Source organism: Notothenia rossii (genome assembly GCF_949606895.1).
Source record: "Notothenia rossii genome assembly, chromosome: 5".
Lineage (NCBI taxonomy): Eukaryota > Metazoa > Chordata > Actinopteri > Perciformes > Nototheniidae > Notothenia > Notothenia rossii.
Window position 1 is genome coordinate 75,458,050 of NC_136903.1, and position 26,522 is coordinate 75,484,571.

Here is a 26,522-nt window from a genome sequence, read left to right on the forward strand (position 1 = left end):
GATTCAGGCAGGGTTCGCTGAGTCACGATCGTTACCAAAGTGAGAAAAATATGTATTCTCGGCATCAGCACATCTAGGACTAAGCATTTCATCCTCCTTGTTTTGTACTTTTCAGAATTCTACTTTAAGTTTCTCTATCCAATTGTGTGCCGGAAAATTCAACATAATTGTTCTGTATCAGTAGGGGATGGGTTAAGTGCCTACATTGTCATGGTAACTGCTTATGTGTGGGTTATTGTCAACCTGTTGAAGCAACATTAAACTACAATTAACTCTACAGGGGAAAAACGTATCTCTGTTGGTAGAAGACCTACGGAATAAATTAAATGTTGCAAAATATCATTTATGAGGGAACATTCAAGGTAATGCAAACAAAAGGTTTTAGAATTACAGCAAATAGGTGGCTTGAAATATTTGAATGTAACCATCAAATAAGATTGACCGAGGCAAAAGTGCGCTGAAACCCTAATAATGGTCACATAAGTATTATATTGATAAGCTTTTGTTTAGGTTCTGCAGGCGTCCTCTCCGGTCCCTCTGTGTTTCACTTGCACAATTCTTATCAGCCTCTGGTACATATCCAAATTGAATTGTGTGTGCCTAATTGTTTCGACCATTTCTACCATGTCTCCCACTGTTGAAGTACTTTTGACCTTGAATTGTTTTTGGATCTGCTGCAGGAATGCTTAATGTTTATTTAACCTATGGAAACAGACAAGGCAGACAGTGGGCAGGTTGTTAATAGATGGTTATTACAATTTAATATCAGGAAACTCCAATATGTATAAAAGATGCAAAAGTCCAGCTTGGGTGAATACATTTTATAGGCACTGTACATGTATAATTGCACATACTTAACTAGTAGTTACACCAATAGTTATAGCTTTGACATCAGAGCACCAAATACAAGTCTTGGTAACAGCAAAATTAGAAATCATGCTGCTTCTCCTATTTATGAGGGAAAATGGTCACTTAAACTTAACATCTTCAGTTTAATTTGACTTGGGTCAAAATAAAGTAAACAATACTTTGTTGGTTCAACTAAAGATATTTAAAAAAAAATTGTTTTTCAAGATGAAACAATCGAACCATGTGTACTCAAGCTGTTATCGTCTCTGAATAGCTACATTTAAGTTATAATAGAATTGCAATTGTGAATTCATACAAAGCAGTATTTATTTATGTAAAAGAAAACTATTTTATTTACATAAATTACAGGAAAGCAAACACTAATCTACATCAACACACATCCTTTATGTTCTCTAGTTGCCTACTCTTTCACATTCACTAAGGTTAGTCACATATTTTGTAGAACAGAAGGGCTACATTTATTTCATAGCAATTTGTATCAATGTCTACAACACTTGGATATACTCACAGCACTGTAAGGATGAGATAAGAACAGCCTTTTGTTTGTATAACACTATTGCTTCACAAGCACCCATTTGACAACAAGACCCTTTAGGACAAGGCACGGTGCATTTCGTCTATCTGTAAAACAAGGATATCACAGCATATTAAATCTATACAAAAAGGCTTTACAAATGATACATACTGCGCGCTGTAGAAACATCACTTTCACAGTAAAGAGTTACCCTTGCCGCTGTCAGTCAGTCTACCCAGACAGAGCTATCTCTCTGCAGCATGTTGGATGGCATGGGGGCTCCGTCATACACCGCCCTGTTTCATGGAGGGATGAGTGATGATGGGATGGTGTCTTGTGCTTCGAGGGAAACCTTTTTTTTTTCTTTTTTTTTTTACAAAGAGGACGTTGTAGAATCCACAACCTCGCGGCCGTTACAGACTGCTGGCACATAGTTAGAGGCTGATCCTGGGAGAGGAAAAACAAGATTAGATAGGTTAGATTAGTTTTATTTCCATTTTTACCCTAAATACTTCCTCCTCCTCTGGCTGAGTCTAAATCGTTAAATGAAACATTAATTACAGATGACTTCAATGTCACTAGTCCAGGCTGAAGGAATAACAGGAAAACTAGAATCATGCCTTTACATTCACAGTTGTTTAGACTAAAACAGTTTGAACTCTAATAGCTAAAAAAAAAAGTAAGTAATAATAAGTGGAACAATTTATATGTTTATATAGTCGTCATTAGACGTTATTTAATGAGTTTTAGATAAGAGTTTCTATTATCCAACATGAAAATAATTGTAATGACTGGATTTAATTGCTGGGCCACGCTGATGCAAAACCAAAATAGTCTTTAAAAAAAGTGTAATATTGTATAAATATTGTCTAAATTACGGTGGTCTATTATGATGGTGTTATTGCAAGTGTTGCATTTAGGTCAGGTTGTCAATTTTTCCTTGATTGTATTGTTATGACTTCAAATTTGCGATGTAGATCCAGTCAGTAACCTTCATTGACACAGTTGCCTCTGCGCCGGTGTTTGCCCAATGTTTCCAATACTAGATAGAGCACTAAGTGGCAGATACTGTGGATACTTGTACCTTTAGAGTAGCTGGAGCTGGGAGCGGATGCAGTCGCTGACACTGTGGCACTGAAGCGGTTGGTTGTGACTCTCAGAGAGGTCACATTTTTCTGGGGCTGGAACAGGATGATGTGAACTTTGGGGGCGAAGAGGCAGCCGAGAACCACCGAGCCGCTCAGACTGACGGAGATGCACATGGTGGTGGTCTGCACCTGTGAGGAGAAAGAGAGTGGGTGATGGTAAATATATCAGTCGGCCCATGGAGATCCTCCTTTTGGCTTCAAAGGGACTAATGAAGTTTGTTCAAAGGCCCCTGGCACTCCTCACTTCCACCCACACACGCATATACGCACACACCACATACTTATTCCACTATCTTGTTTGTTCCAATCAGTTCACACATCTTTCGGCCTTTCCTACTCCTAATCATTTAACCAAGCAGTCCCAAACCAATCAAGGCCTCCCTGTTTTAACACAATATTATCCTGTATTGCAAATTGATATTAATAATACAAATTATGTTTTTGGTTTCACATGAATAAAATATAATAGCCTATGCGTGCAACTATGACAGGTTTTTTTTTTCATGTGAATCAAATCTTTGTGGCCATTAAACCAATGTTTGTTTTTGCATTATATGTCAGATCATGAGCTTTACCTTTAGCACACTTTTTAATTAGATGGATTTAGAGGATTAATCCTAAATGTAATCTTAATTTTCTTATTATGCAGGCATATCAAAAACCTTCAAAGTCTGTTTCAGGCTATTATTCAAGTGGTATTATGTGTGTGAAGTTTTCAATTATAAATGTTAGCAATTCTAATAGCGTATCTGTATGTGCATGAATATGAGGGCTAGAAGAAGAATAAGCATGAATAACAGCACAGCTGGCTGTCCTGGAAAGTCAGGGCCTTGTTAGTCATATTTCAGTTGCTAATGTGAGCTGACTGCTGGGGTCATCTTCCAGAGCCGCATCTCTTCCCACCCCACTGGTTACCCCTGCAGTCCAGGAACTTCTATTTGCAGAACCACAGCATGAAGTGAAATCCCTCCTAAACATACCGTGCAACAACAACACTGGAGAAATATGCAAAGTCCTCATAAATCTAAACTCTAGACTACAAAAACAACTGGTGAAAAAACCCAACAAGGTTGCAGGCAATAATACTTCACTTGTCTTTTGTCCGCAGCTCCTTATCTCTTACAGCATTGAAACTGTTTCCATTTGACAGTTCGTTATACAAACTATTAGAAAGCACCAAAAGGACTTTGCTGTGTAAACCCTCCTGTGTTCTTACTCTAAAACTAAGGTCAAAGACAATATATAATTGAGTTAAAGCTTTGTGCCTTTTTAAATATTCCATTATGAGATTTCTTTGATGTTTTTCTTCAATAGATATCTTCAAGATTGTTCGAAATACATTTGTATCTGGATATAACTGCATATGATAAACTAATGCTGCACTTTTCTTACGTTTTTATAATTCAGTATTTTAATTAACGGCAATTTCTCTTTTAAAATAGTTAACCACATATGCATTAAACAATGACTATTTTCCGTGCCGTGTTTTACTTTCCATCATAAGAGGAATAAATGTAAAGGCAAGAGTATAAGTAACAGTTTCTGAAACCTTGAGTTCATCATGATTCACTGAGCAGCAAGGCTAGTCCCCCATTAGAAGATGTCTGTGTTATCCAACCCTAGTTTAAAATGTAGCAACTGAACCCACAGCCATTACTATTGTTGTCACACAGGACTAAAGCACCAAGGTCGCTGCTGCAGTACTAAACATCTAATTCTTTTAGATATTCTGTGCTGCCTCTCCAGTAGGAAGACGTATATCCCACAATGCTCGGCTGGTCTCATAGCTCATACTGGGGATCAGTAAAGGTTCACAGTTTGGGTTGGGGAAGACTGATCACTACAGACATGAAAAGCCTGAGGTACCGCATGATGATAAAGCGTGTGATCTAGGCCTCCCCCATCTGTTTGCACAACAAAGGCCTTGTTGCACACCCTAAGCAAATGCTGTGGCAATGGCCTTGATTGCGCCTAAGGAAGCGGCGCTCATAACTTACAAGGTCTGTCAGCTTCCTGCCCGTTGGTTCGTCTTCCTTGTCTTGCTTTACACTGCATGGATAAATACATTAATATGCCCTTGCAGCTAAACATTTTTCTACTTGAGGGAAATTAAATGTATATTCAAATGTTTGGCTTGCTGCTGTACTTCAGACAAGTCACGTAATAGTTAAGCATATTCAACCCATTTAATCAATTCCATTAATGAGATGCAGGGTAAATGTGGCCTTTAGCATTTATGTAAAAACAGATTATTTCCTATTTCCTCTGAATATCATGGAGACAGTAAACTAAATTAGCCGGTACTCCATGTCCCCGATTACAACTATATTTTTCCTACAGGTAATATACTACCAAGTGAGTTCACTATGTGTGTGAATTAATCTTAGCATCTGAAACACAAACTGTAATAAACCTCCAGAAATCATCTTTTGCACTTGGAATGTGTCATTAATCATTTCTGATTCAATGAATCAGTTTGACTGTCATTCATTATTCCTATCTGTATATTCCAGCCTGATGTGTCTCCAGAGTCTTTGTTCTTGTCTTGAAAGATCCTTCAGCCCACATGAAATGAAAGCTCGCTCTTTCATGAGTCTGGGTGACGACGATGATCAAATGGAATGTGATAGTGACACCTTCTCCTTTAGGAATGATAAACACACTAGGGGAAGTCATTTATAGACTTTGTTTACATTAAATTGATACGTTTTTAGATGTATTCATTATAAATACTCTGTTGACTTCATAGAAAAGCATTCTCATAGATAGTTACCCTGTAGTCGCTGGCAGTGACATAGAAGATGGGCTGGAAGGCGAGCCAGATGATGCAGGTGGTGTACATGGTGAACCCAATAAACTTTGCCTCGTTGAAGTTCTCAGGGCACTTCCGCGTCTTGAAGGCGTAGACGGTGCAGAGGATGATGAGGATGCAGTTGTAGGTGAGGGACATGAGCATGCTGGTGTCCCTGCTGCTGCACTTCAGGGTGACCACGTTTCTCCTTTCGGGGCTCACCTCCTTCCGAACCCCTGGCACCTCCACCAGCAGCCAGATAACAGCCACCAGCAGCTGGCAGGAGATAAGAATGCAGCAGATTGCTACCTGGGAGGCGGGGCTGATGAAGCGCGGCCGCTGGGCTCCATCCTTCACCCCGCTGAAGATGCGAGCAATACGGTTGGTCTTGGTTAGAAGAGCTGAGTAACACACTGCAAAGGAGGTGCCCAGGCCTAGTCGGCGTAGGGTGCAAACAGCAGTGGAAGGCTTGGCGATGTAGATGAAGGTCATGAGGTAGCACATCAGGACTCCCAGCAACAGGATGTAAGAGAGTTCACGTCCACTTGCTTTGACAACAGGCGTGTTATTGTGCTTCAGGAACAGGCCCAATACTGACAGAGCACACATTATACCAAGGCAGGAGATGGTGACAGGTCCGATGGCCCACGCATCCTCCCACCGGATGTATTCTTCAGGCAGATCATAGCAGCCAGTCAAGTTATCCAAAGGCCACTGGCCGAAGCTGCAGTCAGCACAGGTGAACTCGTCGTGCAGGTACTGGTAGGCCTGACAGGGGATACAGATCCAGCAGCACACGTCTCCAGGCTGCATGCTCTTCACCTCGTTCTTCCTGCAGGGGTCGCTGCACTGCGAGGTGGGTGTCACGGAGTCACGCCAGGGTATCATGCTGGTGTTCAGGGTCAGGTTCTGGTCCCAGTAGCCGACCTTCCTGTAGACGAACTTCCCATCTTCTTTGTGGTAGTGAAAGATGTTGTAGCGGCTGATGCTGTCGCCAAAAGAGTCAAAACGCACCATGTTCTGTGTGTCTGCAGGTCTGAACGGAGCTGGTAGGAAGCAAAAGTACAATCATTATTATTTAAAGCTAAGGTATAGATTAAAAAGACTCACAAGTCGTGAGACAGTAAAACAAAGATATTACAAATGATTACCACTAGAAGGGGACAATTTATGTTATAACTTAATTGCTCCGTGAAATAAATCAGTCCAATCTATATCTTTAAAAGTTATGTGAATGTACCTATAGCATCCTCCACACTGCTGAAGGATGGTTAAGGGTTATGCACACTCTACAAGTATCTCCATTTTCATTGGTGCTCTTAAACATTAAAATATCAACATAAAAAAACGCACTGTTCTGAGGTTATAATGATTATAAACACTCAACATACTTCTTTCCTGGAATTGAATGGAAAGTATTCATTCAAACCAATATTGAATATTCTCAGATATATGTTTATTCCCATGCCTATACATGAATCATTTGTTTTAATGGAATAATTACAAAGCCTTTTTTAATTGCTGCAGAGGAAATCATCTAATATCCTGATCCAGTGCCATGCATCTCTGCATTTCATTAAAACCTTCACAATTAATTTAAACAAGTTCTCAGATGTTCATAGAAGAAAATGGTGTCTCAATTGCTTCGATTGCTGTGCTTACCTTCAAACTTCGTCTTCAAGATGAACTCCTTGTAGAACCTTTTGCCATTGCCTGGTTTCATGGCATCGCAGACCTTGGTTTCGTTGGAGCATGTCGCTTGCCTCATGTTGTGCAGAGCATAGGCCATGGCATAGACTGCATTTACCACAAACATGATCTTGGACTCCTGCTCAAAACGTCCATCTCGTAGGCTGTTTTCACTACAGCCAGGTTCCTGCAGGCTGCAGCCAAAGCGGTGCTCCCAGAACTCTTTAAACCACGGGTTCCTTGTGTTGGTGTATGGGTTCAGCTTGGTGAAGTAATCTTCAAACTCTCTAATGGGGTACGAGGCCAGCTCGATGGTGAAAGCCCGTTCTGCGGCCGTCTCACTGCCCCTCACCACACTCTCCTGCGCTCCCCAGCCATCACTGGCCACCCAGGTGAAGGTGGCGTTCATGCGAGCGGCGGCCACCAGCAGTTCCCGGGCATCTTCACTGCGGGTGAACAGGATCACCACTTTGGCGTTGGACTTCTGCTGCAGAGAGCGGATCACGTTATCGTAGCCCTGGCGGTTCATGGAGCGGCTCACCTTGGCTGAAGTAGCGATGCAGATTTGATGAGTGCGGGCCTCCAACTGGAAGGCATCAATGCCAGTCTCACCGTAGTCGCCCTCTGAAGCTACTGTAGACACGTAACTCCAGTTGTAGAAACGCAGGATCTCTGCCATGGCCTTGGCCTGGTAGAAATCAGGGGGTACGGTGCGGGCGAAGTAGTCGTAGCGGCTCTTATCGCTGAGCTTTGAACTAGTTGAAGCATAGCTGATCTGAGGGATCTGGAACAATCGCAAGAGGTTGGCCACCTGCACAAAGACATGGAAAGAAAGTATATTTTGATCAGATATAATGTTATATTATGGAGTGACACTAACATTTGCAAAGAAGCATGGCATACATAAAGCGTTCCCCGATAGAATTGTATTGCTACATTGAGCTCATAAACCTCCGTACGGCTGAGGGGAATGCAGTGATGATTCTCTGAGGGATTCAGTGAACACGATTGACCAATGTCACATTACACTAGTTATTATATCCATTGGTATTCTAAAATATTGATTATAGACACTTTAACAGAATGACAGAATGATACAGCTGCAGATGCCTGTGCTCATCAATCATCAATGTTACATTTATTTGGTTAAAATTGCATTGATGATTGCTGACAGTTGTGATTGCAGTAAGTTCAAGTTATGATCAAAGCCCTTAAAAATTAGACTTATTCAACAAAAAGCTGCATTGCTGCATTTCAAATCTCTCCAGTCTTGTTAAGCCTTTTTGCTTTCCATCTGGTAGGTGAAGTGGAGCCAAAGGGCAGCGCTGCTGTCTGATGTGCTTCAGCTCTGTGTTGGAGACTGGCAGTGGAAAAAGCAGCAATTCAATGTTCCTCTATCTCAAACTGTTTACTCTGTCAGGGATCCACATCACCAGCAGCTAGCGCTACAAATCCTTTCACGGAAAGTGCCAGATAACAACTGCCAACAATGGCACGACGATAAGAATTTTATCAGTGTGAGTCTGCTGTTTTTTTCCTCGAGTTAAAGCCATTCTGTCAAGTCATTAAAGTCTCAAGACAGATTCTGCCAGAAGTTTTGATGCCCACCTACCCCAGACTAGTTTATTGATTTCCTTGTGGAGATGCTGAGATCAACAGGGTCGGATGATAATCTTTTACTAAAAACTCAGTGAGGAATCCATGTTGGAAACCAGCCTGCTGAAACAATTATTTCATGGTAACATAAAATCATGGCAATTACTTTCCCACCCAGCATTACAGAGCTGACAGGGAGCTGGTGAAAAGTTGTCATTTTGCAGGATTCCCCAAGAGAAACAGTGGTGATTAGCGAATACCCATGAGCTTCAATATGACTATCTCCTCCCTCAGGCATCATGGTTTGCCTGGAGGCTTCCCAAACAATGGCTTCCTCATGGATGTAATTGAATCACACTAAGTCCCATTAAAAGTATTGTCACAGTTATCTTATTCAGAAGCATTTAAACAGAGCAATCACTCATTTCTGTGACATTATAAATCAATTAGGCTGTATGGGGACTTGGTTCGCATTTTTGTTGGCAAATGCCCTGAGCATGTTACTCATCAACCGCTTTTTAGTTGGTTTGTTTTGGACTAGAATACCTGAAAAACGTTATGATAGATTTGATACATTTTTGTCTCAGTTGATTTTCTCTCTAGACTATTTCTCAATTAAAAGCTTTTCTCTTGCCTTTTTATTGATTTCCAAGAAAAGTATACACATATAATAAACACAGGGATAAGCGTGTGAGTTTAAAAATAATTCCTTGAGTCGAGTGCAGTGCTTGCACATTTATAAAACAGGTGAATGTAATACCTTTCATTAGCTGTTTGTTTTTTTTCGGACCACCATCAACTCATTTTTTTTTTACCTTAATATTTTGTGACCAATGATTGCTATCCTCAGCCTCAGCTATATTTGAATAATTAATTATAGCCTACTACAAACTGAAACACTACACCTATGGTTCTGAAAATGGAAATGTTATAAAAAAAATACAGTATAATCATTACCATATGCTATTTAATTATTCAATTAAAATGGCGAACACATAAAACATTATACCTGCTAAACAACAACATGTTAGTATTGTGTTGTGAGCCTTTTCAGCATGCTGATGACTGTGACTAAAGTATAAATATAACCTCACAAAGGTTATGTACTTTTATCTTCCTTCAAGAGTTTTCTAGCATTTTCTGACCGCATACATCTAACCTCCTGAGACATTCACCTTTTTAATGCTATGGCGAGCCCTAATAAAAAGTGAAGCATATACATTACTTGACTGAGACAAACGGAGGAGACTGTTTGACTTGAATATGCAATTTCATCCCACTCCAGTATGCCTCAGAAATGACTGACATTACTCCTGATCTCTGATTGGCTGTGTGCTTATCCTGCACAAATACAAGCGCCAGCAGGAACCACAGGCACCACTACAAGTTCTTGAGGGGATGAAGGTAGTAAATATGATGTATTAAGACAAGTGCACTGTCCACTGTTTACAGCAGAATATAGGACAGAGGTCTCATCAAATTAGACTTGATTTGCGTTGTTCATGTATGGCTATGGCAATTTTGATGTTAACATGTAATACATTTCCTTACATGTTAACTCAAAGACATAGACATAGGACAATATGTAGCATATGGGAAAACCTAATTAGAGCGTTTACTGATTCATTTGAATTGCCTAGGTTATATACAGTATTTTGTATGCAGCAGATACGAGGAGCAACACTGAGACAGTCAGTCACACTTGCATAGTAATAAGGTAGTTTCCTCTTTTCAGACAGGCAGTTGGCCTTCATCAATTGATTCTTGGAAAAGCTTGACAGCGCACCTTTCAGGACGTTACTGGAGTGTGTGACAGTTACCGTCTGTTTGTCTTCTTGTGATGTTTCCCTCTTGCTGTCTTTATTGACAATTTAGGAATACAGCAAAAATAACTGCATTATACAGTCTTTGCTTTCATCGCACGGATTCCAAAAGCTCAACTCAACTCGCATCTAATTTCTTAATTATGTCATACCACTGTAGACGGTACATGTGCCATGGTGAACCTTTCCGACACGCTGACGTCAATTACCTACAACATCCTGATCATAGTCTATAGATGCCAAGAACTTTAGACTTTACTCTAACCTGAACACATCCGTAGTAAAGACACAGCCCACTTTATAGGTCATTTGGAGCAACTGCGGCTTTTTGAAGTACCAATTAGGTGTTTTTAACGGTCCACTGGTTTAAGATCCAAAAGAGAGCCCCCGAACAATAACATGCCCTATTTACACCACATGTTCCCTGTATAAGAAGCTCTGATTATAATTTAAGGCAGCCTCTTGCATACATTATTATATTAACTAGTACATTAATCTGTTGAAAATAAATTATCCTTACTTTTTAAAGATGTAGAAACCATTTAAACACTGCCTATTCTTTGTGTGTGTACAACTACACACACAAAGAATTGCTGTTCTTGCAAATCATTGCATTCATTAGATTGATGACGGCATTAGCATAACAGGTTATATCTAATATATCACGATGATAATGGCAAAACATTGTGCAGTGAAGGTCTGTTATTTAGTAGGTTAATTAGTGAAACAGTGATTGTTTTCTCTAATGTTTCCAAAGGAGTTTAATGTTTTGTATGCCTTGTTTCCCTCTAGTTTTCTGTTAAGGCCAAACTTTGTAGAATAGAGAAGCAGTAATATAGAACAAGCTCCATTATATACACATTGTGACTGTAATATATGTTATAGAGAGATTAATGCTGCACTGCAATACCTTATGTCATGATATGTCAAGAAAAAGCCCAGTCCTAGACTACAAATATGAAACATTAAGTAGGTTTAGGTAGGCAAATAATTGGAGAGGCATATTGTATTATTATAATGCAGTGTATTTCATATTATTTATATTACAAACAATAATGTCCAAAAGAGACTCGGTCTGCTGAGACACTTTGTTCAGACTTACAGAAATGAAACTGCAGTTTAAAAAAAAGAAATGATTTAAGTGTTTTTCATTAAATGTTATTCATATCTCACACTGCAGTGTAAATGTAACTGTTATGTATCTTTCATTATCGTCTTAAATTCTTTGTATCTATCTTTTTACATTGTCTTGTATTTCTCACTTCTTTTTTGTTTAAAGTGCTATGAGTTTGACGGAAGAGTTCTTTACTAGAAGGCTGTTTTTGTATTCAACTGCTGAAGGGAAAACGTTTAATTAATTGATTGAGGATTTTTCAATTAAGGACAAGTAGCAGATACAGTTTTTAAGAGTTTTCACCAAATTGGAAACATGAATATGCAAAGCATCAGAATGTTGATCTTTAAACATGCCTGTAGGGGATCTTTAAATAAAGAAATGCATGTATGTGTGCCAACTAGAAAAAACATCTATGAGGATCCCTGAGGTCCCTTATATATCTCCTTCACTTTAAGCACCGGTGTAACACTTCTCTCTCTGTTCCCTTTGTGATCATACTGTAGGCTGAGGAACTGCAATTTTTGGCACTTCCGTATAAGCTTTACCGCTCAACCCCCGAGGGATGCAGCTTGTTTGTGACAGAAGCTGCTAACAACCACATTAAATGACGAACAGCCAAACAATATTTAATGTGTGCTTAATGCTTATGAATTTTACTGCAATTTCTTAATTATTGATACTATAGCTTTTAAAGTCGTGAAAAATGTGAAAGAAGGTGGACTGCAGTGTAAATAGGTTTTTTCTGTCCATATGATCAGTCAATACATCTAAAAGTATTTTCAACAATGATTTTAAAGCTCCTCCTGTATCATCAAGCTCTACTGTATGAGTTTGACAGTAATGCTTGATATGATGTGTAGATGCATCATATGTGATCCGGGCACTGAACGAGGATATGAGACAGCTGGAACAAGGGCTTACTCATATATCTGTCATGATTTTTTCAACATGGAAAGTCCATCTGTATGTCCCCGAGGTCCCTGTCAAGCCGAGCCTTACAGTAAATACAGTATGGCATGCAGGGGGAAGCAGGATGTACAGTGCACCAGCTCTGCCACTTTAAAACCCTGCGTTGTATCAAAGGGAAACACAGATGTTGTACAAACAGCAGTCTATACTAAAATTGCGTAAAATTGGAAATAATGTTGTTGTCAATTACTGAAAATTAGATATTATTCCTGTTGAAGGGAAATCACCCAAAATGCAGCATGGAAGCTCTTAGCTCTCCTGGATAGCAAACATTCTTCAGATTCAAAAACGTAACTTTCCTTCTTTGTATTTCTATGTGAAGAAGCAATAGTTTGAATGGAGATCTTGAAATCAATATGATTTCCGAATACCATTTTTGAGTACATGTTGATTATTGGAATATGAATAAAGGCTTGCATGGCATTAGATATAAGAAACGTCATTATACTGCAGCACACCAGTGTGACTTAAAATAACCATTCAACATCAAAGGACACACTTCTTACCTTTTTCTGTGCTCATTAAGTTGGATTTAGTTTGTTTTCTCACAGACAAACCCGGGCACCGAGCATAAGGCTCTTCAGAATGATTGCAGTTTCCCTCTCTGTGCGGGGCTGATTCTTCCTAATTGGAAAGAAGGATCCACAACTTCTCAACGCTACACACCTGTGATGCATTCACTCGTTTGCATTTGATTTGCCAACTGATATCCCAGCTCCAAGTTCTTCCTCAGTTCATCTCACTGCCAGAAAAGAACAAATAAATAGTCTGTGCCATTTAATTATGTATCTGCTGGTTCAGCTATCCACCTGTCCTACAGTTGAAGAGGATTTTTATTTCAATTTGTGTTGGATAATGTCACCCTAGGCTTTAAAAAAAAATGAAAGTAACTGTTATTTAATGGGAAGAAAAATGCTCCCCTATTAATTCTTTAACATATGTTTGTGATGAATAATTCTAACAAGTTCCCCCTTACATATTGTGGTGTAGCGTAGTGTAGTGTTGTTCATTTATGACAGCGTGCTACCATGAACAAATTCATTTTTAACGAAAAAGGCTCCAATCTCTGGCTCTTTTTATTTTAACACCACGATAAACAGGGATATATGATTGAGTATAATGTGAAAAACATGAATGTAAAAAGGACCTTGTAAACATTTGAAAGACATCATCTTTTATGAGACAGTGATGACACAATGGGTGGGGGCAATATACTGTCATATGTTTCAGTTAACTTTTAGACAGATTTCAGAATCGTATGTGATCTCATGTGTGGTAGCCTGCAGTATTGTATGCAGAAGGCAAGGGAAAGCACCTTCCTTTACAACTGACCTTAACGTGTGCTGTATTTGCAGACACCCACACACACAAACACAGAGGCAGACACTCAACAAAGACCTAAACAGACAGCGATATGCACATGTCAAAAGATATGTTTCAAATAAAAGATCACACTATTCATGTCTGTGCAGAGCTGTGACTTCATATTGAAGCTTGTATGCAAAAAACGGTTGTGTGAATATTCTTGCATGCGCTATTTCAGGAGAAGACAATTCTTCACATTAAACTTACAGCTATAATTTCCACCCACCAGCAAAACAATGCTCACCACAAGAGCGACCTTTCAAAGCACTCTCAAGTACAAGGATACATCTGAGGAAAAAAAAATACTTTTCATCATCTGCTAAGCTTGAAACATAGAAATATTACTTCTGGCCTCTGGCACTAGTGAAATAAACTTGATAAGTCCAGAAATCTGGACCCACCCCCCGTTATTGAGTCTGAAGTACAGTGCTCCTGTTACACGTTGTTCTCAATAACAGCCACAGGTTTAAGCTAAGACTGATAATTTATTCCTGGGATACCGTGTGAAAAAACCAACAACTCTAAGACAGACAAGATGAAGGGAATTGCCTATGAAAAATCAATGGGTTAGCAATATCATTGACCAAGGAGCTCTGATTGAACAACCTTTCAGTGATAACAATGTTTCCCTTCTCTTTGAATGACATTCTGATGTGCTAATTAGGGAGCTGAGACGTGCTCTCCGAATGTGCTAAAATCTCCAGTTTAAAAACAACAGTTGCTCGGAGAGGAGAGAAGAAGGGGAGAGGGGGAGTTGGAGGGGGATTCAGCCATAATATCACATTATAAACAAGAGCCTTTTGAAGTTAACACCAAAGCAAGATTTCTTTCCAGCCGCCTCACTCTGTGAAGACAGAAACACAATAAGATAGAGCCCTCTCTGGTTCTTCTGCACGACACAAAAACAGACTTAATAAACCAACGCACACCAAAAATATTAAACTTCAATATATGGTGGGACAGATGTGAAGTCTTACAACCTTGATATTATTGAGGGTCTTCCCTGCAGCTTCTGCAGTGGTTCGACAGAGTTTGTCTAATGGTCTTAAAGGATTTAGTGGATGTTTTTGGTGTATTTTGGGTTATTACATTTTGTGGATCGTAGCATCTCAATAACAATCATTGGACGGCTCATACAGACATATTACATTGGCTGTAGAACTTTCTGGAAAGAAAAGTATTGTTCTTTCGTGGTTATTACATTAGCAATAACTAATAACTTTCAGTGTAGATGTACTAACGGTTGTTTGCAGTAAGTCCTAGTTGAAGACAAAGTTCTGAAAATCCCTCTAAGCAGAATTTGAATGATGAACTTCAAGATGAAAACCTTTTAATTTATAAATGTATTATTTTAACAGAAAAAATGGTGCAGATAGTTTAGAATGTGACCACTCCATGTGGTCTATGTTAAATCTGTAACGTGTAGGATGTTAGGACTGAGTCATCTCTAATCAAGGTCCATTCTATATGGCAAACAACCCAGATGGCATTAAGGATTCAGTTTTGAAAGATTAAACAGTGAGAAGACTACAGGGAGGGCAAACTACACCAGGATGAGCAAGAAGATGATGAAAGCCGCCTAAAAATTGCTTGGCTAATTATAAAAGAATCCTTTCGAGGCTGAGGAGAATCTGGCTCGTCTCCCGCCATCTTTCCCACATCTCGTCCTTGGCCCCGTCACAGGCAGCGCCAGCCTCCTCTCCACACGCAGGTGGACACGTCCCTGCCAGCCAATGGGGATGCACCCCACAGATGGGAAAAGAAGAGTTCCCCGGGACCATCCCTGGCACGTTTCCTGCTCAGTTTTGTAACACTCTTCGTGCCCCCAAAGTGCTTTTCTGAGATAAAAAGGGACTGTGTAAATCAGTGACCTCTCAGAAAAATCCCACAACAGGCTTCTCTGCGCTCTCACGGCTCGATTCATTATAATGCCCGGGAAGTGAAAGGGGCTGACAAAGAGGCTGTTGAGCAAAGTGACAGTAGAGGTATGTATTGAAATCCATACAAGAACACTCAAAAGCAGTGAGTTTCTTTTTGTGAATGTGTAGTTGCTGAATACTTATTCACTCTTTTCAGGCTTTTAAAAAAGCATGCTGTTCTTTTGTCAAAGCATCATCAGCTTTTCAGAGGAGAAGATCTATATTATCTGCTTCTATGTAAAGAAGGGGCTTTAAATGTCCGGCAGTGGCTCAGTCAGTAGGGGCTTGGACTGTGAGCCGTAGGGTCGCTGGTTCAAGTCCCCGGCCAGACCTAAATATAGAGTGTGGACTGCTACTTGGAGAGGTCCCAGTTCACCTCCTGGGCCCTGCTGTGGTGCACTTGAGCAAGGCACCGGACATCCCCCTTCCCCCCTCACTCCCATTGCTCCCCGGGCGCTGTACATAGCTGCCCATTGCTCCTACTACTAGGATGGGTTAAATGCAGAGAACACATTTCACTGTGTGTGCTGTGTGCTCTGCATGTGTGACCATTAAAGAGGGTTTCATCCCTCTGGTTCTCTCTCAAATTATGATTCCAACCTGAGGTGGACATCCTCTGCTTAGTTTGTCTGAACTGTTTTGGCCATGAATGCTTTCCATTCAGCTTCAGCATGCTGGCATATAGAACATTTCATGAATGTAGACTTTTGTCAAACTTCTCTGGATCATATACTGATGAGTTTTAGCAGCCATTAACAAGGGAATTCAACTTATTTAAACAGTGCTTCCCAGTTTTTCTTTCTTTCAGTTTTCTATAGCTAGAACCAGGATTTACAGTAGCCTCATCCTGTCCAACACCCCATAATGCTACTATTCGTTGTTTTCATTTTGGCCTTTGTATGGATTCAAAAATCTAACTAAAGTGTATGAATCAGCAAAGAGAATGTTCTTTCTTTTTTCCACTTTTGGAAAATAACTGTTTTCTAGTACTCATGCTGATGACTATCATGGCCATCTACTCATATAAATCTCATTGGCGCATTTTTTAAAACTCCTTAACATCAGGATATGATTGAAAATAAATGTAATATGTATGGAAAACAAGATATTTGTGTGGACCAGCAGCTGTAGAGCTTTAGAGCGGATGTATTTCTGTTACAGTGAATGGGTGCATTGTTTTAAAGAATACAAAAGTTAAGCATTTTATTAAAATTGGTTATCAAGTATAAACTGTGATAAATAACTTTTATTTTAGCACTGGTGCAACACAAGGACCTAACAGGACTGCAATGCCTTAGAGCTTTGTAAGACAAGCATATAAATAATGAGTTGTGGTTTCAGCTTCTGTGGTTTTTGAACTTGTGTCGTTTTGTTTTCTATTTGGGTTAATTGGGTTTAACTTCTCTCTTATGGTCTTTTATCATTTCATATATTATTTATGGATTAAAATACATTTCACATTCAGAAGTCCCACCCTCTTCATTGCTGAGCTGGTCAATGTTCTCAATCTCCAACTCTTTGTTGGAAAACACTGGAATCCATTCCTCAGCACTAAATACTACTGCATATTCACAAGCAGTGATTCAGTCATCGTTCCAGGTTTAATATAAAATATTCATGTGATGCTTAATGTATGTCATGTGTGAAAATCTCCAACGTTAGTCATGCTGCATGTGTAATTGTTGCACGCAGCACATGTTTTTTTTATCAGCGCTGACCTTTTTAATGTACTGTATTGAAGGATGTGTCTTGCATCATAAGATGTTGCTAAAACAAACAACCTTGATATCCTCTGTGTGTGTGGGTCATGTTTAAGAGAAGGATTGTCTAGATACGGGGTGCTCTTAAATCACGCAGCTGGTAATCCTATTTGTTTAACCAGCTTTTGAATGAGAGAAAATGATTATTTGAACAAGCCAGTCTGAAGTGTACCTCAGTGTGATGTCACAATGAGGGTCTGTGAAACTACCAACCACAATAAGCGCTATATGTGGATCACAGGAAATACATTCATTTTTTGTAAAGTTAAAAACCTTTAGTGGAAGATATCACTATGGTAGTTTATAGATACAAGCGTGTACACATATTCATACTAATTTGTCACAGAAATAGAAGACACTAAATTACAATAAATTGGATATTGTAATTATTTGTTTAAGCTACAGTATTCAGGCAAAATAACAATGACGTTTATGCAAGATGTAGTGTAATCAGTCTATTACTCTATTTAGTCAAGATGTCATATGTTTTGTACAAGGGAATTATATTAGCTTGGCAATACTGCAAGTAGAACAAGGAAATACAATGTAATATGAAAGGTTATTATCTGAAAGCATTTAAAGTCTCTATGACTACTGCATTAGCTAGAGCCACAAGCTTCACTTGTTTTGTTATAGTTTACTTTGCTTCAATTTGAAAGATAGAGCTTATGTGTGTGTTTATGTGCATGTATGTGTGGTTTTTAGTGTGTATAATGAATGTGTTGTAAAAAAACGAGTTCTAAGTCGACACAGTCCCGACGACACTCAGTGCATCCTAGTAATTATGGTGTGTGAGGGCAATCAGAATTAATTCATTATGCTCAGATGCATTGCCTCTGGCAACCTTTCGTGTGTGTGTGTGTGTGTGTGTGTGTGTGTGTGTGTGTGTGTGTGTGTGTGTGTGTGTGTGTGTGTGTGTGTGTGTGTGTGTGTGTGTGTGTGTGTGTGTGTGTGTGTGTGTGTGCGTGTGTGTGTGTGTGTGTGTGTGTGTGTGTGTGTGTGTGTGTGTGTGTGTGTGTGTGTGTGTGTGTGTGTGTGTGTGTGTGTGTGTGTGTGTGTGTGTCCGTTTGTGTGTTCCGTGTGTATAAAAGGTCAGTTTTCTCTGCAAGGCGGGGATGAAGTTGCTGTCAAAGTGATGGATATCTCTGTGAATGTGGATGGTTCAAACAGAAACCTCCCAGGTGGATCCTCATTTCAGCCACAGCTCAGTCCGCTGGCTCGGTAAAAATGGAGATGCAAGGCATTTTTTATGTAATGATTGTGTGTTTGTGAGTAAATGTGTCAGCATGTTAACAAGCTTATCCATTAGCTGCAAGTCAAAGATGAAACACTGGGTGAGGGAATCAATTAATGAATTTAGTGTGGGTTTTTCTGTTAGGTATATAAGTTTTTCAAGTAAGTAGGTAATACTTTAAATTACAAGGCATAAACAATGAAAAATGTTCAAATGGGGGGTAAACAGACATAACTAAACTCACTAATAAACAGAATTGCAATGAAGAACATATCAAGATTATACAAAACTAATGCCTTATTTACTGCCTAACCCGGTTTCAGTGATTAAAAGAGAATTTAATAGTTAGTAAAATCGTGGAAGAAAATCTAATATTCACAAGTCAAAACCTGACACCTAAAACGGGGGAGGGGTGGTGAGGTTCAGACTAAAATATTTTGAAAGTTAACACCTCTGAAACTGATGCACAGCCAAATGATCTCAGTTGCTATTCCTGGTCAGGGCAGGAAAATGACGTCTATTAACGATTGACCTTATCATACCAAAGAAAACCCAAGCCTATTTCTAGAAATGAACGTGAGTATTGGTTTAAAACTCTGGATTACAACCATTTCTAATTCATATTTTTTGGATATTTTTGGATATTTTCTGCCTCTACAGGTCTCTCAATAAAATTTGATTTTATTTGGTGGCGTAGTGAAGCATGGCATCGTGGGAGTTTGCCAGGATTTCCCCAGGAGCCAAATTATCTGCACAGGTCTCGTCCTCTCCAATACAGCTGGATCGGAGATTAAAACCATTTAAAACTTTAATTAAAGCAGTTTCACATGAATGTTTCCCTTACAATATTATACATTCAAAGTCTTGCTTTCTGTAACATACGTATGTGCATCACAACTAAGGATGAGTTGAGAGGAAGGTTGCTATTGCGGCTTTATGGCTTGATAGTTGAGTTTGTTTATTACCTGGATTGAAACATCACTGTAGGACCCTCCAATGACCCCAGAGATGGCCAGTGGAACCTCGTTTTGGACGGGTCTGGAGCCGTCTGGGCAGATGAAGCCTGGATCGTGCACTTTGGTGAGGGAGGCCCTGACGAAGTCTAGAGACTGCTCCAGAGCATATGTGTCCTTGGAGCAGGTGTCCAGGATGTGGGCCCCCAGCTGGAGTCCTGGAAGGATGTGATCGCTGGCGTTAATCTCATCAAGTGCCAGCAGCATGGCCTCCAGCCTCTGGATCCCCCTCGCCTCGTTGATCTTACCGCAGTCCTCTGTGCCATCGCCTTTTTGGTGCACCGGGAACAGGCCACCAATCACCAAGTCCCCGTCCAGGATGATCTCACGTTTGGCCGGGGGCGGTAATCTGGAGATGTTGGGCAGGACCCCCGGTATCAGCAGCTCCAGCAGGAGCATGTGGAGGGGCCAGTAATGTGCAGAACTGGCCCATACCTTTGGTCTGAGCACTACACTCAGCATGGTAGGAGAGGGTTGAGGGCTTCAGCTGGCGGGAGTAGAGAGCAGCTGGAGTTCACAGGGACTGGAGGCAGATCGCATTGAAGTCTTCTCTCAGCATGTTGGATATTTCCTGAGTGAATTAAAGAAAAGCTAATTACCCAGCATGAAGTCTATCTATCTATCTATCTATATATCAATGTAAGGCTATATGAAACAGAATAAACAGAATTGCCTTGTTTTCATTTATTTGTATCATTGCTGTTACTTTCTTTCAACTTTTCGCTTACAGCGTTATTCCAACACATACTACAGTCACATGAAGGCATAATGAAAGCAGCCAGTTCATATCCAAACTTTCTTTTCTTTGGTTCTTAACTTTTTTCGTATTGATTTTCGCCCAATGTTTTTTTTTTTTTCTCAGCCTAATTTGATCTTTAGAAATGTTACAGACAAATAAAGCTTCTATTGGACATCACGAACTTCAGACTGTTTTTTCAGGAGGCTGAAATTGGGCTACAAATCTTATGAGTTACTTTTTGAAGTGAGACAAATTATTTCAGCCTCTGTGATTTCTGTGTGAAATATAATCACTGCAGTTTTATCTGAAAGACAAACTCTGGTGAGTGACCACATAAAAAATGTATAGATATTTAAGGCACCTCTCAAGTGAAGCGTAATTTCCAAGCTTACAACTGAGATATCACACAGACGGCGGTTCTCCTCAATGGCCGGGGTTGCTATGGAAACATGGTGGGTGAAAAATAAGGGTTGGACTGCAGGGAAGTGGGCAGTGAGACATGTATGCTAATATAGATTCCTATCATGTGGGGGGCTACAGGTTGGGGGCTCACTGCGAGTTGTTATGATGTCCGATTAAGGGGTGGCCTACTTCAATCACAGAGAGGAAACCAATCCAGTTTCTTTCAAACACAGTCATTCATCACATCCATCAAACAAACACACTCAAGTTCAGAAAACAGATTCAAGCTGCCCTGAGATTTATAATGTCTCATAATTTACAGCCTATTGGGACTATCATTAATCTCTCTTTAACAAAGAATATATTATGAAGATTAGTCACATTACTTGAAAGAAGAGTGATGTGAAAATGACACATTGAATCAACAAAACGTTTTATTTTAGTGTGTTTTTGGACATCCAACCTCATATGAGAGGATTCATGTTGGTAAGCCCACAGAGCTTGGCTGCAGTTTGGACTACAATGTGCTGCTGTTCCCTTCTTTATTAACAAACCGTGGGGGGCTTATTAGACACTTTTCCTATTCTGACAGTGTTGTCACTGACAGTATAACATTACACAAAACGTGTCACTTGAAACCTAAATGTATTATCAGATCTACAGTGTATTAATGTCCTTTTGCAGGTACATTTGAAGAATTTCCTGTGACAACCCTGAGCAGTTGTGCAAGAAAAAATAGAGAAAAGGATCAAAAGTGTAACGAATGCTGAATGTCCCCCCGGATAGATATTGCATCAGGTTGTGGGTAGGAAACCTCATGGTACATTGATAAATAAACTACCCTAAATCCAGAGGAGAGGAATGTAAAATCTGTCTCGGTCACGCTGTGCGATATAGACAATTGCCGCAGGTGTTCAATATTTCTATGTCACATTTGCCCTATTATAAGAAGCAAGGTGAGAAAGTAACTTGAAGAGTTCAACATTAAGAGTCTAATTGCTCCTCTGTGCTGTCTGCTAGAGCAGATGGGGGCTTTCTGGTTGCAGGACTAGGTCACTGTGTGAATTAATGGTGCAATAAGGAGAAGCCAATTATGCAAACTAGGCCAAAGTGAGAATAGCGGTCCAGGAGAGCCTCTATCAAAACCTTAAAGAAGTGCAAATATATGCTGATATCCAATATTTTAAACACTTGTGATTTCAGCTTGAATCAGGCTCTGCTAAGTTGCAAAGTGGCTCTAATCCGAACTAGATCACATCATTAAAACTATCTTGATGTAGAAGCAGCTGTCACACTCGCACTCAGGAGCGAAGAGAGTCACTCGCTCCCGAGATGTCTGCACACAATATTCCCTCTGAATGGCAAGTTCTTATGTGGGTATACATATGTGAGTATACTGTATGGGTACATGTATTATTGTTACTATTCTTTATTTCCTTATCTATTAATTTTCTTTTACATTACTTTACTTTTACCTATACATGTATCTATTTATTTAGTTATTTAATTTACTAGCTAGGACCGGGAGGGGGGGAAAGGCAAAAAATAATAATATTGATTGTATAAATGTAAACTCATTGTGACTGACTCAATAAAAAAAATATACAGCAGTATACCAAGACGAGAAGACACGTTGTATGACACTTTACTTGAAGATATGAGTCTGGTGTCTTCTGACATCAACACTTATATCTGAGTTTGGAAACTATGGTTACTGAGGTTCAGCTAGTTTGTCACACAAGTCAAAGAAAGTTTGATTAGGCTGTGTCACGCGAGGCAAACATGAACCATGTCCTCATTAATTAATCTACATAATGATGATAAGTATGACAATTTGATTAAAAAAATTTTTTTTTTTTAAATGAAAGGCAAGTTCAAAAAGAAACAGCAGTGTGCTCTAGTCAGATTTGAACCATCAGCTAATGCATTTCTGCTCCCACCCAAGATGCTTTCGCCAGAGAGGCTTTGAAAACACCAGTCCTTATTGTCTTATCCAAATATAGCTTAAGTGTAACATACAATATGACTCAACTACAGCAAGGACACTGATTGGCATGTTTTATGTATCATGGTTTGAATAAAATGCTGTTAATTATTTGAAAAATTTGCTGGAAATAAACACAATTTTTAATTTTATTATAAAACAACATCTACAATTTGAAAAACGATGTATTTGATGTCTTTATTAATAGTGTGATGTATGATAACATTATTAATATTAATGTCAGTAACATTGCCTCAAGCATTTAGACTTTGCCCTTAGGTTAGTTCAGTGCGTAGCCTTTTGTTAAATGCCTAAACGCTCATGACATGACATTTAATTTAGAGTCTAATCCACTACACATGAATCATTAAGCCTGTTGAATAATAACAGCCGCAACACTTGTCTCATAAGATTCATCTAAAATACTGCGAGTAACACTAATAGGATGATCATTTATGGCGGTAGAGTATTTTGTGCTCATTCTTATGACAAACTAAAGAAGATTGATTATTGTCAAAATGTCATCCTTTTCCCCATGAATTTCTTTTCATTTAAAATGACAACAGCCGGTTTTCACATAAACCAGTGATCCAGTCAGAAAAAACAAGACTAAATCACTTGTGCCATTTACCATTATGGCACCTGATTATCATCTAAATATACCTATATTTACTAATAAAACACCAAAATGAATGTAAGAAATGCAGCCTCTCTACTAATCATTTCAATCATTATATCAACACTATTGGGGAAACAGTTTATCCCTCCACCTGGACTTGTCAGCTGAAGGAATTAGGATGCCTCTGTGTTGGCCAGCAGCCGTCTGAATTGTAAATTTGAACATAGATCAAGTGCATAATTTCATCAAAATAGCACAGGGAAATCAGTCATGCTGTTTAGCCCTCAGAAACATTATTTATTGTGCTAATATCTCACCTGGATGTTTATTCATAAGAAAACGTGTGTTTAAATTGCCAAGAGAAAAAAGTGCAGGTATGAGAATGAGTGAGGCTACACCAGGTTGGTGGTACCATCTAATGATAACATGATAATCTAATTCATGCAGACAGTTGGTGGCATTACAGTAACTTATAATAATCAATCTATCACTGTCCACCTCTGAGAGAAATCCCGCTCCATCACATCCTGTGTGATCTATCAGCTATTTGATGTATGGGATTGTGGGTTTGTCTATTATGCTAAATCAGATTATACCATTCGTGAATCTTGCAAACTGAAGAAAACAATTACTCACACATGCAATAACATTGTTAAGGGAGCTGTCTGAAAACAAAAGCTCTGATTGGCTCAAGGAAAACAAGCAATACATTTGAAGACAATTGAGACTGTGCTGCTTAATTACCTATAACAACTTCACATATGTATCCCAACCTATGCAGTCACACTGGTGTTGGATGTCTTTATGTGAAGAACACTAATGGGTAAAGTTCAGATATATTCTTTGGTTGTGCATATTGTTCAAAAATGCACATGTTGGGAAAAATATATCAAATTGTATTATAATGGATTTAATGGCAGTAAAGTTAAGGTTGTTGGATTCTGCATCAAATCTAACTATAATAAGAAAAACATTAAACATGCATAGGTAGCTACGTGGGACAGGCAAATACAGAAACAAAGAGTGTTCTGTACGTGGGGAAATCATACTACTATGTCAAATTCGAAGTTATTAAGTGACCATGTCTTACCTTATAGTAGCACTAGATGTATCTTGCCGGATTTATCTGCAGGTCTCTTTTCCAGTCGAGCGACAATACAACGTGCAGAGCTTTAAGTGACAAGCAGAGTCCAGATGTTGTTCACTTTGAGCATGTTTGCCAGGCAGCTGTTTGGATCTGTCCTTGGTTCTGAAGTGTTTTCACAATGGCGAAGTCTGACAAACTCCTTCGGTGCTCTTCAACTTAGTGCCTGCCAGCCACCGTGTGCACGGCAAGCCTTCAGACCGGAGCTATACAGCCCACCGCCCAATGCTCATGTGTCCACTCGCATCGATAGTAATGATGGGCGACGGATTCTCCTCTAAAGCCTATGTTACTGCCTGGACTGAGAGGCAAGTGTATCTAAACTAACCTGTGATTTCACTTTTGTTTTGCATTAAATATCCTATGTGTAGTCGTTTCTCTTCGGGTGGTGAATCAATTCAACTTCAAAACAAGAGCTATGTGGAATCCTCCCGCGCATGCAGCCGCTCTCTGCAGCTCCACAGCTTTAATGAGTGCAACGAGTGGACGCTGCAGAATCCTCCCTGTGCTTCACACATCGTTTGTTTGCAAGGCACTCACACCACTAACATTGGAACAACTCAACAATACTGAATAAAAACGTGTGCTGGATGTATGCAGGGGTAAAGAATGAACACAATGACGAAAGTGCATTATTTAAAAGAACACATCCTTCATCACATGGTCTTTTTTTTAACACTTTGGGGACAGATCTTGTACAGTATGATGTTGACCTAACTTTTAATGATAACCTCTAACTCTCTTTAAAAAATCCCAATACACAAAAAATGCATTGTAGCTTTTCTTTTAGGAAAATGCATTTTCGGAAATGAGCAACTTGTTCCCCCTCAATAAAGGCTGAGCTCCTCATTCACCTCCATCTCATTAAAATTGAATAACACTCCAGATGAGTGGCACTTCACAAACTCAAGAGGGAACTTGCACAGTTTTTTTTTTACTGAAAAGGCTGAAAAATCCCACACAAACAAAACTTGAAAGCTAAATTGTTTACATCCTTTAATCTGCAGTGTAGTCCTTAGAATGAAGGCCTACTTGAGCTCAAGGTTGAATCAATACAGAAAATACCAAATTCGTCCAAAAGTGTTGCCACAAAATAACCATGAAAAAACCCACTGTTTTGATTCAGCAATATGTATTTACTAATTAAAAGCACAGCCAGCAGTGTGAAACTTCAAAGTCTCACTAAGGTGAACTACAATGTGCTGTTCTAGCAAATCATTCAGCAAAGATAGTACTTCATGCGACAAACTGCACTTTCCTTTCCTCATCAAAAACAATATTACATCAGCAACATTCCTGTTGCATAATTAGTGAGGAGTGCAGAAAAAAGGTCTGCTGCACTAGTTTGGGTTATGTGTCCAGTTCTCCACAACACAACTAGTTACAATTCAATCTGGAAATATTCAGGCAAAAACAAGAAGTTCATTCAGATTTCTTTTAGCTTCATTGCTCACCTTCTCTGTCATCTTCACACACTGAAGCACCACCACCTTTCCCCACTTTTTCGCTTTGCTGCCACCCTCCTCTCACCCACACTGCAAAAAACATCTCACCATTTTCAAATGCTCCAAAGCAACACTAACAATACTTTGTGGTTAGAGGTTGGGAAAATAAGAACTTTCTCTGTGTACACTGGCAATTAAAATGACGAGCGGGTCCTGCTTGCATAATTCCCTCAGTTAACACAAAGGGACCAATTTCCTCCTGAAATAGATTTGTAGTTTATATTACAATAGTTGAAAGCATGTGGGTGGAATGCGAAGTTCAGATAGGAACATGCCAATTAATGTTGAGTGAAATTATAGAGGACAGAAACAAAGTGTTTC

General features: G+C 39.4%; 1 protein-coding gene across 2 annotated transcripts; it reads right to left on the bottom strand.

Annotated features, from left to right (window-relative positions):
- Positions 1–743: 743 nt before the first annotated feature.
- Positions 744–25,149, bottom strand: grm2b (glutamate receptor, metabotropic 2b). Of its 2 annotated transcripts, XR_013808668.1 has the most exons (7): positions 24,643–25,149; positions 19,761–20,379; positions 6,986–7,823; positions 5,306–6,369; positions 2,469–2,661; positions 1,596–1,831; positions 744–1,491 (listed from the first exon to the last, which is right to left on the bottom strand). XR_013808668.1 is itself a non-coding variant. In XM_079684328.1 (6 exons), the coding sequence occupies exons 2-6, from the start codon at positions 20,268–20,270 to the stop codon at positions 1,758–1,760; spliced, it is 2,679 nt and encodes an 892-aa protein (XP_079540454.1). In that variant the 5' UTR covers positions 20,271–20,379; positions 24,643–25,149; the 3' UTR covers positions 744–1,757. The 2 variants fall into 2 exon arrangements, 1 of the variants encoding a protein (XP_079540454.1); XM_079684328.1 differs by having other exon boundaries at positions 744–1,831.
- Positions 25,150–26,522: the final 1,373 nt, after the last annotated feature.